At 39.7% G+C, this 15,572-nt stretch overlaps 1 protein-coding gene across 4 annotated transcripts in view; it reads left to right on the top strand.

The window, feature by feature from the left end:
• LOC143519064 (uncharacterized) overlaps positions 1 to 15,572 on the top strand; it is a 52,623-nt gene that overhangs the window by 6,053 nt on the left and 30,998 nt on the right. For all 4 annotated transcript variants that reach the window (XM_077012114.1, XM_077012115.1, XM_077012117.1 and 1 more), the window contains 22 exons: positions 319 to 429; positions 525 to 635; positions 760 to 870; positions 939 to 1,046; positions 1,747 to 1,857; positions 2,049 to 2,159; positions 2,249 to 2,359; positions 2,864 to 2,974; positions 3,452 to 3,562; positions 4,192 to 4,302; positions 4,515 to 4,616; positions 5,048 to 5,158; positions 5,461 to 5,571; positions 5,944 to 6,048; positions 11,706 to 11,810; positions 12,104 to 12,208; positions 12,706 to 12,816; positions 12,914 to 13,024; positions 13,633 to 13,743; positions 13,874 to 13,984; positions 14,420 to 14,530; positions 15,324 to 15,428. In XM_077012114.1, the coding sequence (XP_076868229.1) occupies positions 319 to 429; positions 525 to 635; positions 760 to 870; positions 939 to 1,046; positions 1,747 to 1,857; positions 2,049 to 2,159; positions 2,249 to 2,359; positions 2,864 to 2,974; positions 3,452 to 3,562; positions 4,192 to 4,302; positions 4,515 to 4,616; positions 5,048 to 5,158; positions 5,461 to 5,571; positions 5,944 to 6,048; positions 11,706 to 11,810; positions 12,104 to 12,208; positions 12,706 to 12,816; positions 12,914 to 13,024; positions 13,633 to 13,743; positions 13,874 to 13,984; positions 14,420 to 14,530; positions 15,324 to 15,428 (2,406 nt within the window). The remainder of the gene's footprint in view (positions 1 to 318; positions 430 to 524; positions 636 to 759; positions 871 to 938; positions 1,047 to 1,746; positions 1,858 to 2,048; positions 2,160 to 2,248; positions 2,360 to 2,863; positions 2,975 to 3,451; positions 3,563 to 4,191; positions 4,303 to 4,514; positions 4,617 to 5,047; positions 5,159 to 5,460; positions 5,572 to 5,943; positions 6,049 to 11,705; positions 11,811 to 12,103; positions 12,209 to 12,705; positions 12,817 to 12,913; positions 13,025 to 13,632; positions 13,744 to 13,873; positions 13,985 to 14,419; positions 14,531 to 15,323; positions 15,429 to 15,572) is intronic.

The following is a 15,572-nucleotide window of genomic DNA, read 5'->3' on the forward strand; positions in this document are numbered from 1 at the left end:
TTAGAAGCCTCCCTGCAGCGGAGGCTTCAGAATCATCCCTGAAGCGGCATCATCATCATCATCATCATCATCATCATCATCATCATCATCATCAGTAGTGTAACAGTTCAACATGTCTGTCTGTACAAGTCTGTGTAGTGTACAGTGTTTTGACAATATATTTTTTAAAGCATGATGAAAATATTCAAAATGGAGAGGTGGGAGAGCAGAAACCTGATCCTCTGTGTGCTGTTTATCAACACCTTTCACGCAGTGGAAACATGGTGGACAATCTCCGATATGTCAGATGGAAATATAATAATTTTCCTCATTTTGCAGATCAACTACAAAGAAAACAGCATAAAAGAAATCTCCTCCAATCTCTGTTCACTGCTTCCAGAAACCAGAGAGACTCAGTTTTCCAGCAAGAGCTCGAATATTCTAAGTGAGGTACAAAAAGGGTCAAAAACTGTTAAAACAATGTATGGTAAAAATGAATTAATGAATTAATATATAGCAGTATCAGGGTTTCCTCTTTTCTGTAGATGAAGAATAAGGAAGAAGGGAAGAAGAAAACCTCCACTAGTTTGTACTCTCTGCTCCCAGAGACCACAGAAACCCAGCTAGCCAAGCACCTGACTGAAATGCAGAGTGACGTAAGAGGGTTTTAACTGTAACATAAACCATAATGTGCGATTATCATCATTAACATTCCATGGTAAATTGTCCTGTGGAGTAAAAGTTTTTGTTCTTTTCTTCGTTCTCTGTGGCATGTTTCAGGTCAGATATAAAGAGGCTGGAAAGAAGGACATTTTAGATTGCTTGTACTCAAAGTTACCAGAAACATTACAGACCCAGCATGCAAAAGAGGCTTCCCAACTTCAGAGTGAGGTACACATCACCACACATACACAAACACCGCTCGAGTTCCAACTTTAAATGTCTGCTTTTTCATTCAGCTCAAGTACAAAGAAGGGAAGACGTGTCTGTCCAACTGTCTGTATTCCACTCTGCCCGAGACAACAGAGACGCAGTTTGCCCGAGAGATGACGGAGATGATCAGTGAGGTGACACAATCACTGCTAAACTGTAGGCTGAAAACTCCCTGTGGCAGTCTATGGCATTGGGTTCTGCACTAGTGTAGCGTTTTTTTTAGGTTAAGCTTCTAACCCTGCATGCCTGTCTCAACGATAGGAAAAAGGGATGTGACGGTTTAATGCATATGATAATTCATTTGAATTTGTAAAGTATAAACTATAAAAAAAGAAGTTGTGGTTTTATGCATGTCAAAAACCAAAGATGAAATCTACTTAATATAGTCCCCATGCTTCAAGAAAGGCCTAATGTAGTGTAAAACAGCCTAATAAAGCCTAACAAAGCAACCTAGCAAAGTTTGGGCCTTTAATGAGTAAATCTGTATAGTGAAGGTCAGAGGTCACACACAGACTTAGTATACACAAAATCTAAACTAAACTTAACTTTAGTTAATAGCTAATTGCTTTTACCAAACCACATGCGAAACTGTAAATATTCAAACTATATGACAATAAAACCAAATGAAAGCTAATGTTTTTTAAAATTTGCAATGAAATGGAAGCTATATCATTTATTAATTTAAGCTTTTTTGTATTAAATCTGGAATTAAATTGGTGTTTTGAGTTTCAAACTTTACTTAAAACTATAAAAATTTATGAAGAAAATGCAATTCAGAAAAGCTATAAATGTATTATGATTATACTAAATGGTTTCCAACTATTCTGTCTGTAGAATAAATACAGAGACCACGGAAGGAGAAGCGTTTCCTCCAGTGTGTACTCACAGCTTCCATACACTCCTGAGACTCAGTTTGTTAAATCTTTGTCTGAACTACAGAGTGAGGTGAGAGAAATACACTGGAAAAATAGAGCAGTCATGCAAAGCAAAAATTGATGCCTGCATTCCATTTAAGCACACTATATGCATTAAATTAGAAGCTTCAACCATCATTTAATTTTATTGCATACATTTGCCCCGAGTTGTTTTGTCAGTGTTAGCAGGTGCTACTTGCTTAAATGTTGTGTCTTTTGCAGATTAAATATAAAGAAACAGGTAAGGATCAGATGTCCAAGTCTCTTTACTCTCAACTCCCAGAAACCCTAGAGAGCCAGCATGCTAAAGGCGCAGGTCAGCTACAGAGTGAGGTGCTGACCGACTGCCCACAAACACATCACAATTCCCAGGTGATGAAGACCTTCATTCTATAATCCCCTTGACTCCATTTCCTTGTCAGCTGAAATACAAAGAGGACGGCAAAAAAGTGTCGCGGTCTAGTCTGTACTCTTCAATGTCACAAACCCTACAGACAGAGTTTGCTAGGCAGCAGTCAGACCTGCAGAGTGAGGTAAGCAGAAAACCCTCAGTCCAATTATTCCAACAGGATATTCAACATTTTGAATATGATATATTGTACAATGGTCATTTCCAGATGATCAATTTAGATTGTCGTTAATGACCACTTTCAGTGTGCAGATATAGTTTATTCTACATAAAAACTTTATGTAGAAATGTTTATTTAAACATGTAGATTCAAGATTCAATACTTTATTGCCATGCAACTTGTGCTAGTTGCTAGGGGTTTGCTTTAGTGTGCTCATTGACAAGAAACACAAAAACAAAGTAAAAGACATAAATAACATATTACACACATGAGATACATAAATAAATATATATAGAAGATATCAAATAAAACATTTTACAACAATGTCTTAGTCACAGTGGTTAACTTTTAAGGTGTTGGTGTAGGGTAGGGAGGCTATTTAAGTGCCTGATGGCTCTGCAGTATGTGCTGTTGAGAAGACGTGATATTTTATATGTTATTTTTATTTCAATAAAATTTGTTATTCAGGTGAAGTACAAAGAGGAAGTCAAGAAAGAAAATGCCAACAACTTGTACTCCCTTCTTCCTGAGACAATAGCAACAAGGTTTGCCCAACAGATGAGTCAAATGCAGAGTGTGGTATGTACATATGTTTGTGACTCAGATTTTAATAGAAGTGTTGTTAGGGCAGACAGTAGTTCATTCAGTCTGAACTGGATGAATAAAGCCATCAACAACAAGTTTGATGTTAATTATTCATCACAGCTGAAAACAGAAGTAGCACATTAAACAAAAGTAATGCAGCTGGGGCATGTAGTTTGTATGTAGTTTGTATGTCATTTGCTCTCACTGGCTACAGGGTCATGAGTGCATGGGTGGTTTTCACACTAGGAAAGAAACAGAAGTGCCTGGTGGCAAAGTCAAAATCCCCAAATACTGTGCAATATGTTTGCTTTCAGGTTTTTTTGCTCCTACTGGCTTTCCAGCCATGCTGAAGATTTCAGTACTGCTGATCAGTTCAGCTTGAGTGAACATTCCACTCCTACTACTACTAAACATTCCAGTCTTACTTACAAAATGGTGTGAATGGACATTTTATCTTCACTATGTCCTCAGAGTAAATATAAGGAGCTGGGTAAGAAGGAGTTGTCCAGTTCTCTGTACTCTCAGCTGCCAGAAACACTGGAGACACAACGTGCCAAGGAGATGTCCCACCTGAGTAGTGAGGTGAGCGTGTGGGTCTCTGTCCTGCCTGCGTAGTGAGGTGAGCGTGTGGGTCTCTGTCCCGCCTGCATAGTGAGGTGAGCGTGTGGGTCCCTGTCCCGCCTGTGTAGTGAGGTGAGCGTGTGGGTCTCTTTCATGTATGTGCTCTTAAAAGAAAGAAGCAGAAACAGGTGGATGATATGGTTGGCGTCATGAGAAATGCAAAGTTATCGCAAAACAAATGTCTAGAAAGATCAGAATCCAAACAAGCATCTAAGACCAGTTAAGTGCAGGACAAACTGTGGAATGTCAAGCCACTATCTGCAGAATCACTCAGGGTATCATCAACAGTGTATTAGAGGACCCTGAAAATAACTGTACATATATTCATCAACTTGGCTGATTAGTATTAACAAGAGTCAGAACACTCTGGGATACATCTATAGGGGTGGGACTATTTAAAAGTGGTCTTTGAAATAAAGTTTGAGAATGCCATGTGTATGAAATTATGTATATACATTTATGTATGATATTATTGATGCACTAATGTGTGTGATGACTGCTATGAATGGTGCTGCATGAAATGACTGACCTTTATGTAGTTTATGTTCTATGAAAAACATTATAGCTTAAATGGTCGTGTTTATTTTCAGGCTGCATACAAAGGTAGGATGAAAGGTGATTTTGCTGGTTCTACATACACCTGTGTCCCAGACCCAGCAGAAATTCGTTTTGCAAAAGAACTCATGGAAATCCAAAGTGAGGTAGACATTACAGTTTGGCCTGGTGCAATGTTGTAAATGAGACTTATATTTCTAGCACATAGAAAACAATTGAAAAAATGTTATGCAGTGTTCTTATATGTAGATTTAAACAAGGTCTTATCTTATGAGTGTATCTTAGAAACTATAAACAACTGCATACACAACTACATACAGGTTTTTATTAATTATGGTGTCTTCTTTATCGTCCACAGAATAAGTATAAGCAGAAAGTGCCCAGAGTCAGTGTTTACTCTCATCTAGCAGAGACGCCTGAAACTCATTTCTCTAAAGTTATGACTGAACTGCAGAGTGAGGTGAGACTGATAGCAAAATACTGTATTTGTGAGTTTGTGAAAATATTAGTACCCCAAAAGGATCTGTTGTGTGTGTGTGTGTGTGTGTGTGTGTGTGTGTGTGAGAATCATTAACTGCTGCTTTTTCAGTTTTCCTTCTTGCAGATCTGATTGGGTGAACTCAGTGTCTCACACCATGTATACATTTGCCCTGAAGTAATTCAATTTAATCTTTGAGAGGTTTACACCCTTCAAACAGAAATCTGAATTTATTCAGTCAACCTGCTCAGAAAGTGGAAGTTGCCTGACTGAACTGGTTTCCTTGTTTTCCTTCCATCAAATAACCGATCGTTTCTACTTTACTGTATATGTAAAATGTTTTTTAAAATAATCAGTCATATCTTGCTTAGTTTGTTTTAATGTTTTATATGTTTCTTGATGTTTTATTTCAGACTAAGTACAGGAAACCAGGGAAACTGGAGCACCGCAGATGTGCATATTCACTCCTGCCTGACACACTTGAGATACAACACGCCAAACAAGCATCACAGCTCATCAGTGATGTACGGTTGAGGACATCACACGTGTTCTGGTTGTGTTTAGTGCTGTGTTGAGGCTTTCACCTGTTTCATCTGTATGACCTACTATGCGAGTGGCTTATAGATTCACTCTAAGGTGATACTGTGTCTGTTCACTTATTTAAAAAACATTTATTTTAGAAATGACAATAACAGTTCCCACCATGGAGGCTGGCACCCTAAAACTCTCTACTGGTCAGCCACCTCTGGTATTAGGGCTAAATTGTGCTTGTGGTATGAAGGTGTAATTGGATTTTTTTGGGTCTATGGTGCTTTTACTTTTACAGCTGAAATATAAAGAGAAGAGTGAAGAGGAGATGCACAACTGTCTGTACACTCACCTGCCAGGCACGCTGCAGACACAGCTCGCTAAAGACATCTCAGACATGCAGAGTGAGGTATAGTCATCTCAGACATGCAGAGTGAGGTATAATCATCCCAGACATGCAGAGTGAGGTATAGTATTCTCAGACATGCAGAGGGAGGTATAATCATCCCAGACATGCAGAGTGAGGTATAGTATTCTCAGACATGCAGAGGGAGGTATAGTCATCTCAAACATGCAGAGTGAGGTGTAGTCATCTCTCTCCTCTATGAGTTCATCTTATTTTCATTGACCAGCGATATAAAAAACATTTAGATAAGTAGTATGTTTGAGCAATAATAGTAACAGCTTTACAAACTGCATGGTTCAGAAAGGCTGAGGATTTGTGTTTTTTTAGAGACTAGAGAGTCATTGTTGAAAGCACTAATCATGTTGAATGTTTCAGGTGAAGTATAAGCAGGGAAGTAAATCCTCTTGCAGCCTGTACTCACTGCTCCCAGAGACCCCAGACACACAGCTGGCCAAGCACATTGCTGAAATACAAAGTGAGGTAGGATGTTTCTAATAACTTTTTGAATGTTTGTTTGTAAACTGCTGCTAGTTTTTAGCTTGTAATGTAATGCATGTAAATTCATGCATAAAATAGAACTATATAAATGTTATAAATTTCATCTGTTTATTAAATCAGAATAGAGTATTGACTACATTTATACATAAAGAAATTTTTTGTAAACATTTTCTGTAAAACCAAAAAATATTTATTTATTTAATACTGCTCCAGAAAAATATTCACAAAGTATATTTCATTAATTTAAATCAAATCTAAAATACCTTTAGTCACTGTATAACGCTACAGGTGTGGTGTGATCAAGTTTACATCAACAACTTCATATAATGGACAGAACGCAAATGACGAGGCCTGAAATAACGTAGCACAGACCATGAAACACAAAGACAAGGCAACGACAAGAGATACCAAAGTGAACACACAAGACTACACTTGCTGGTATACACAAGACATTTCAACACACCAGTGAATACACAGCTAAACATGCACAAACTCAGGGCTCATATACAGAGACCAACAGGATAACACCACAAACACAAACCTTAAATATAAGATAATAATAAAAAAAATAATAATACTGTAAAAGACTTCTTGACCCATGAACCTTACAAACAGACTAAGACCAAACAAACATTAACTCTTAAAAAACAAGAACTCCTTTTTACAATGAACCATAACGCTAACATGTAACATGCACTCAAACACAAACATCATGACTGCCATGGGGCAGTCATGGTCTGGTGGTTAGGGAACTGGTCTTATGACCGGAGGGTTGTGGGTTCGATTCCCAGGCCTGAGGCCATGACTGAGGTGCCCTTGAGCAAGGCACTTAACCCCAACTGCTCCCTGGGCACCAGGCTAGGACTGCCCACCGCTCTGGGCACGTGTGCCCCACAGCACCCTAGTAATCACTAGTGTATGTGTGTGTGTGTGTTCTCATTGCACAGATGGGTAAAAGTGGAGGACAAATTTTGATTGGGGTGGAAATTGTGAAAATCACAATTGACAAATATGACAACTTAACTTACTTGGAACCATAATTTAACCATGGAACATAAAACATACCTGAACACCTAGACAAGAAGACACACACCATGAAGCATATCCTAGAAATCCTTAGATACAGAATCTCATTAAGACTATAGAAACAATGAACCCTGAGTCATTGAACCCTGAGTCAACTCCAGACTCCTGCTATACTCACACAGACACACACAGACACACACACACACACACACACAAGATGAACTAACACGGAACAGCTGGGGTGTCAGGGCTGGCTCCAGGGCGGGTCCTTCTGTCGCCACTAGGAGGAGCCAGACCTCAGGCCAATCAGCGGTGATGGCCTGCACCTGTGTCCTGGGTTTATTAGGGAGACAGATGCAGTGTCTCACCGCTGAGTTGTCTGCCTTCTTTGTTGCCAACCTCCAGCCCCTTCTCTCTCTCTCTCTCTCTCTCTCTCTCTCTCTCTCTCTCTCTCTCTCTCTCTCTCTCTCTCTCTCTCTCTCTCTCTCTCTCTCTCTCTCTCTCTCTCTCTCTCTCTCTCTCTCTCTCTCTCTCGTCACTACAAGGTGTTTTGCCACCCAGCCTCAGTCTTGTTGGAGGTTTTTTGTTTTTGTTATACTGTCTCTTCGACGGGGGTGGAAAGTAACAAATTACATTTACTCACATCACTGTAATTAAGTATTTTTTATGAGTAATTTGTAATTTTCTGAGTAGTTTTTGAAATATTAAATTTTTACTCGAGTAAATTTTGACCTAAGTAGTTTTACTTCGCTACATTTGAACCCCTATCACGTTACTGAGTAAAATAATATTGATGGTGAAAAATTAAATGTGGGAACTGAAAGTCAATTGGGTTGTCAGGGCTGGCTTGGCTGTCGCTCATCCTAACAACACTAGAGGCACCCATGTCAGTCCTAGACTCTCCAGGCGCAATCAGCAGTGATCCGTTTTAGCTGTCTCTATGGCTTCTTAAGGAAGCTTAGTGAAACGGATCACTGCTGAATCGTTTTGACTCGCCTTCACGTCCTCAGCCCTTTCTCTGTGATCTCTGGTTACGTATCTTGTGTTTAGGTGTCTCGCCACCTTATGCTCTCTCTCGCTCTCTCTCATCTCTCTTGCTTTTCTACTACTTATTCAAGTAACTATCTCCTGCGCTGCTTACTAGCCTACCTCAAATTTTACCCCGTGCCTTATCTCTTCCTATCCATTCTTTGTTTATTTTGGGAAGGGTTTTTGTTTCGTCACGGCGTTCTGCCTGCTGCCAGTTACTTCCCCTGGTATCCTAAGTTTCATTTTCTCTGCGTCTTTTCTGTTGCATTTTTCTCCCGTGTGTTTGCGGTCGAGTTTATTTTCTCGCGTTTTCTCCGCGTCTCGTGTGATTGGTTTTGCTGCTTTGTGTGTGTGTGTGTGTGTGTGTGTGTGTGTGTGTGTGTGTGTGTGTGTGGGCGCAGGCACACATTTTGCTCTTTGTCGGCACTTGGGTCTACTACTCTCTTGGTTTTGACGCAGTGTGTACTTGACTTGTTAGTACACCTGACGTTACATGCATGGCCTTGCCTCGTGCATGCCCTTTCCATTGTCTCATAATCTGGTCGTAATCCGGTGCACTTTTTTCCAAAAGTATGAGATTGTTCTAACCTTAAATCTTCTATCTATCAGGATCTGTGGAATCCTGTTGCATTTTAGTTTTTTGAATAATTTGTAATTAAAATTTCTTTATTCTTATCATAGAGTTGTCCGTTGGACAATAGGACTGAAAATTGTTTGCACTTTGTCCACTACCATAAAAAATCTGCAGGGGATTTCGTCTCCTAAATCCCCCATTCTGACATGGGGAGGCAACACATGGGGGAAATACAGACATAGGCATGACAAATGTAATATTTGGTTGACAAATTTACAACCAATTAACTTGACTACTTGACTGAGTCTTTTAAAATGCCAACTGGAGACAGTCTGCATAACCCTGTTTACATCAGAGGCACTGCTGATGACCAAAGGGTGCAGTGCAGTATTGTTGCTGGTCCTGGGACTGTGTTCTTCTGTGTTGCTGGACTGTGTTCTTCTGTGTTGCTGGACTGTGTTCTTCTGTGTTGCTGGACTGTGTTCTTCTGTGTTGCTGGACTGTGTTCTTCTGTGTTGTTGGACTGTGTTCTTCTGTGTTGTTGGATTGTGCTCTTCTGTGTTGATGAGTGATTTGTTGGAGCCCTTCCTCCAGCTTAGAGGTCACGGTCCCAAGTGTTTGTGTCACCACGGAGTCACCTTGGTGATAACCAGAGGTGGGGACTCGAGTCACATGTCTTGGACTCGAGTCAGACTCGAGTCATTAATATTAAGACTTTTGACTTGACTTGAAAAAATATTCAGAGACTTAGACTTGACTTGGACTTTTACACCAATAACTTGGGACTTGAATTGAACTTGAACCTGTTTACTTGCAAAGACTTGATTTTTTTTAACCCAAATCTAAATTTTTAAACGCATATTAATATTTATAAAGTGCACCCCATTAATTTCATTTCCGTCCTTCTGACGCAGATCGGTGTTACACCAGATTCTGTGACCGTCGAGTTTTGTGACCACAGGGGGCGCTATTTCACAGTTTCTGTTCAGAGGCACAAACGCTTTATGAATGCTACGTAAACTACGCTGATGCACTTTCACGAGCCAAAATATGACAGATGTTTATATTTACATTTTATCGTCTCTTAATTACATAAATGTACTTAAACAAGATTTACCATCCCCTCACCATTGCAGCCAACAAAGAAATCATGAATGGGATGTACAGGTGAGCCTTTTTAACTGGGGTCACCAATTCTGATGGCAGCCATCAGAATATGTGACCCCACTGAATCTCCAGGTAACAATAGTACACTGTGACCCCACAATAACAGAAAACAATGAAAAAATAACCCTAACCTTTTATTAGTCTATATTTAAACATTTTATCCAAATGTTTAGAATAACCATTCGTAATGACAGCATCTTGCTTACGATGAAGCTTGCTATTTTCATGTAAAATGATGTAACGAAACATTCTTGTTTAAGTACATTTATGTAATTAAGAGAAGATAAAATGTAAATGATCTGTCATCTTTTGGCTGGCGGACACCAACAAAACGAGTAAAGAAACGCATCAGCGTAGCATTCGTAAAACGTTGGTGCCTGTAAAAAAAAAAAAGACTCGAAAGGACTTGAAATTCCAAGTTTCAGACTTGGGACTTGACTTGACGGTTGCCTGTTTTGACTCGAGACTTGACTTGAGTTGACTGTCTTTGCTTGGGACTTGACTCGGGACTTGAGGATAAAGACTTGGACTTACTTGAGACTTGCAAAACACTGACTTGGTCCCACCTCTGGTGATAACCTTCCACATTCTTTTTTTCCAATTTCTTTTTTCAGTCCCTGGTGTTTTTCTTACTTGTATTCCTTTCATTGTTACCACCAGCCACATCTATTACCACTGCAGTGTTGTGCATCTCATCAACTCAATATGTCTGGTTGGTCTGCCACGACTTGTTTATCTGTCTGGATCTGGAAGCCCCATAATATCTTAGCCCTGTTATTCTCTACCACTGTCCTTGCATATGATCCTATACAGTGGGGAACCGTCAGGGCCCTCTACGCCCTCTCAGAGGGCCTAAAATATTCTTAAAACATTATATATATATATAATTATCCAATTTTATTTTATCTACTTACAGTTTTACAATCGACATCTAAACAATTACAAAAATATAAGCAAATAAATTATTCAACCGTGTCTATTCAATCTGTGTTGGAAGGTGAGGGGTTAAGTGGAAGCCTGTGAGCCTGTGTCTCCCCCTATCAGGACTGTGATGCCCGCTGTTCGTTTACAGAGGGCCTGGCAGTTATAATTCAGCGCAAAACCAGTTTCAAATGACAGTAAAACTGACCAATCATATCTTCCCTCTTAGTGGGCGGACTTAACTGTATGATAATTTCCGCCTGCTGTGGCGACGCTAACTGTCGTTAGCCTACCGCCGCTAGCTAGTTTCGATTCGGCCCTTTGACGTCCTCATTTACATATTCCGCTTACGAGAACCACGGAGCTGTGAAACCTTATTTTGTTTGGAAACTTATTTTGCTTAACAAGTTATCTAGTACAAATGTTATTTGAACGCACTACATGCGTTTCTAAAGCTATACTGTCGTCTCGGTTTTTTCTTTATTCTTTATTGCAGTTTATTAGGAGAGGAAAAAAAGGGGGGGGGGGGGTGTAGCGGGCCCAGGTTTAATGGTCACGGTTCGCTACTGATCCTATATATGATCCTCACTGTTTGGTAGTGTCAATCAGTCAATGCTTTCCAACACCTTTCATTCTCCCTGCCAGAGTCTTGCATCCTGCTACGGGGTGCTGAAATGTTCTGGAGGCTCCATAACACAGTGTGCATTTGGAGTCTTGAGTCTGTGGTCGCCCCGGTGCTTTGTGCTCCTGTACTGTCATGACTAACCTCTCTGTATTCCAATAAGACTCTCCCAGCCACTGGTAGGATTAGCTTGTCAGCCACTTTTGCTATCTGTTGAGCTTACGTCTCACATCCCTTAGAGGGGCTGGTGACCATATTTGTGTGTGTTGGGGAATCTGGTTTTGTGTGTGTGCATTACAGAACAAGTATAAACAGGATGGGAAGAATGATGTTTCTCTGTATTCACTGATGCCAGAAACCTTGGAGACACAGCATGCTAAAGAGGTTTATCAACTCCAGAGCAACGTATGTATGAAAAGCGTTGGACACACATACACACATGAACTGGGCAGGTAGCTTGATTTGGAGGTGAGCTAACTCAGAAGTGGGCTGACTAAATAGTGAGCTAACTCAATGTCAAGCTGGCCTGGTAATACACTGCCAGTCATGCCTTTAAAGGTTTCCTAACACGGAAACAATGGAACCTGAAACAAGCAAATGTGTAATTGGGTCGTTTGGTTTGCCCATGTGTTGTGTGATTAATTGTGCAAGTGGGGTGTGTGTGTGTGGTGTCCATGTTTTTTTTGTGTGTATTACAGAACAAGTATAAACAGGATGGGAAGAATGAAGCTTCTCTCTATTGTCTGATGCCAGAAACCTTAGAGACACAGCATGCTAAAGAAATTTATCAACTCCAGAGCAACGTGAGTTTGAATTACTTCTGTTGGACACACACACACACACACATACACACACACGTATACACACACAGGACCTGTACATCTGTTTACTTCAGGACAGCTGTTGCATTTTTGGACTGTATTTCTGCATTGTTCTGTCTGTGTGCTTACCATGTTTCTGACTATATTCTGTTTTTCTGCTCAGTTCAGTCTGTTCTAGTAATGCTGTTTATTACTCTGTTCTACTGTAATTCTGTCTATTCTAGTTTATCATGTCAGCCTGTGTATTAGCCTGTTCTCCAGTATTAGTGTTGCAAATGCATCCTGTATCCCACAATCTCTCTGTCTGTCTCTCTCACTCTCTCTCACTCTCTCTGAATTTATTCTTCTCTCACATTCTTTCTCACATAAACAGAGACATGATTTGTTGTATCATCTACCCCAAAAGCATAGTAAATGCTTAATGCTTTGCATAATCTTCACATTTTATAAATTAACATTATTATTTGTGTGTCTGTTAGCTTAAATACAAAGAAGCAGTGAAGAGATCCACACCCGCCTGTCTCTATACTCAACTACCCCAAACTCCAGACACCCAACATGCTAAGCGGGTGGCCCAGCTTCAAAGTGATGTAAGAATGTAGTTGTGCACAAAAATAATCTAAATCACTCAAATTAATTCAGAAATCGGGCTGTTCCAACAGATTGTTCCAATTAATCTTCTCTTAGCTTAATTACAAAGAAGGTGCCAGAAAGGAGCAGGTTGCATCGCTGTATTCACAGATGTCTGCCACCATGGAGACTCAACACGCCAGAGAGGTCGCCGCACTACAGAGCCAGGTGCTTCCGACTCTCATTTAAAGTGCCTTTGGACAAGATGAAACCATGCCAGTCCATGTCTGTCTTTAAAGCATAGATTGCATAATTTGTTCACTGAAGATTTGTAAAAAAGATACAGGTGTAGGATTTCTTAAACTAAAAATCAGACCCTACATTTTGGTAAATCAAATTTTATTTGCCAAATGTGCATTAATGAGGTACAAATGTACAATAAAATGCAGCAATTCCACTTAATTTAATCAATGTTACACAACAAGGAGGCAAGGTGACCTATCCCAGCAGCACAACGCAGGAACACACACACACACACACACACACACACACACACACACACACACACACACACACACATACACACACACATACACACACACACAGCTAATCTAGAGATACCAGTCAACCTAACATGCACATCTGTACGATGTGAGAGGATCAATATAGAGAAGGAGAGTGTTGAAACTCCACACTGGCCAAATCTCTCCACTGTATCTCAACAGCAAAATATACAAATAATTACAGATCAACAGCACACTGTCATAATTTGGGTTTAGAGACAGCGTCATTCATCTCTACCTTCAGAGCATTTAAAAGGGTTTTGTTGTCTTTAGGTGAATTACAAACAGAGGGGCAAGGTGAATAGTTCATCCGATATATTCTCTCAGCTTCCAAAGACACAAGATACTGAGCTGGGAGAAACCGTGTCTGAACAGCTGGGTGAGGTGGGTGATTTTTTACACCCATTCATGTCTCATACAGATAAATGTATTTATGGCATTTCATCCTGACATAATATACTATAAGTTATATTAGGTTTTTGTACTTATAATTGTCTTTTGTCTGTACATTCAGCTGAAATGTAAAGAGGCAGGTAAGGATGAAGATTCCAGGTCTCCTCACTCTCAGCTCCCAGACACACTGGAGACACAACATGCTAAAGCTGTCAATCAGATGCAGAGTGACGTGAGTTTTCACTGCTCAGATTAACTTTACCACCTGAACCATTTTATTTAAAACTAAAATCAGAATGTATAATGTCACGTAATGTTCTTTTGTAATATAAGGTGATAGAAACTGGTGTTTTAGAGCTCAGAGTGTCCAATAGACTTACTAATGTTGCTTGTGTTGTTTATCACACTCTAAATAACAGCCACCCTGAAGGAGGTATTTAATCTCCATAGACAACAATATGATATATAGTGTCATAAACCACATACAAAGGTCGCAAGTGTGGGATGATTCAAAAATAATAATTTGGTGCTTGTTGACCAATGTTGGACCAAAGTTTCCCTTCCTCTTCACCTTCCCCTGGTAGTTCCAGTGAAGCAAAATCTGCACTCCAAACGTGTTTTATAAATCCTCCTGACCCGTGTCTGTTTAAACCTCCGTCCTCTGCAGGTGAAGTATAAGGAAAATGGGAAGAAAAGTTTGACAAGCTGTCTGTATTCCCAGCTTCCACACACCATGGAGACCGAGCGTGCAGCAAGGCTTTCCAACATTTACAGTCAAGTATGGATGCACACGGTCTTGTGCCTGACAAGTTTTAAATTCATAAACGAATCCTGCAGTGTCAGATTTTTAAAACTCTCCTGTGGATTTGATGGGTCTGTTGATGTGAATGCAAAACATTTGACTTCATTTGAATGGCCAGTCAAGTCTTTGAGGAAGGTACAAACAAAAAATTCTTAGTATTATTTCAAGTGTGAACTCAGAACTATTTAATGCGCAACCTATTATTATAACAGAAGTTTAGAAGAAAATTCCTTATGTATTGTGTTTCTTTAATAAACATTGATAAATAATTAATAGACATATACAGTACAGTACATTCGTGGTAATTTTAATGTCTTTAGTGGAAGACTAGTGGTAAAACTCAAGAATGTATGAGATTTGAACTATGATATTCTGATATTCTCTGTTATCATACACTTTTCATTAGTGAAAATGTGTTGTGTGTGTGTGTGTATATATATATATATATATATATAGACACAGCCTTCATGTCCCCATATTAAAATCAACAGGTCACACGACCACTGGCCGCTTTTCCCTCTGTGCCACTATGGTATGTGGGGACTGCTCAGTATGTTCAATTAAATTAACAGAAAGATTTTTGGTACCTTTCTTTTAACATTTAAATCTACTTTTTCATAATTGTGTGACAAATAAATGAAAGTTACCAATATGTAGTGCTATTTAGGTCTTTGTTTATATATAGGCAATTTATATATAGGGTTGAACAAAGGAGTGAGACTTCAAACTCATATCAGTGCTGTTATCAGGAAAGTTAATCCTCTTTCAGGTCAAGTATAAAGAGGAGGGGAAGAAGGAGATGAGCATTTACTCCGTGTTGTCAGAGACGCCGGAGACTCGGTTCGTCAGACAGCAGTCGGAGCTGCAGAGTCAGGTAGGTGCACCACAATCTTAATCCTGAATGCTTTTCTGATTTTCAGCAATGGTGTACAGTCTCTACTGTGTGGTGTGCAGGTGTGTGTGTGTCACACACTTGTGAATGTGGTATTAAATTTTGCCATAATTAGCATATCACACG

This window comes from Brachyhypopomus gauderio, chromosome 7 (assembly GCF_052324685.1).
Source record: "Brachyhypopomus gauderio isolate BG-103 chromosome 7, BGAUD_0.2, whole genome shotgun sequence".
Taxonomy (NCBI): Eukaryota; Metazoa; Chordata; class Actinopteri; order Gymnotiformes; family Hypopomidae; genus Brachyhypopomus; species Brachyhypopomus gauderio.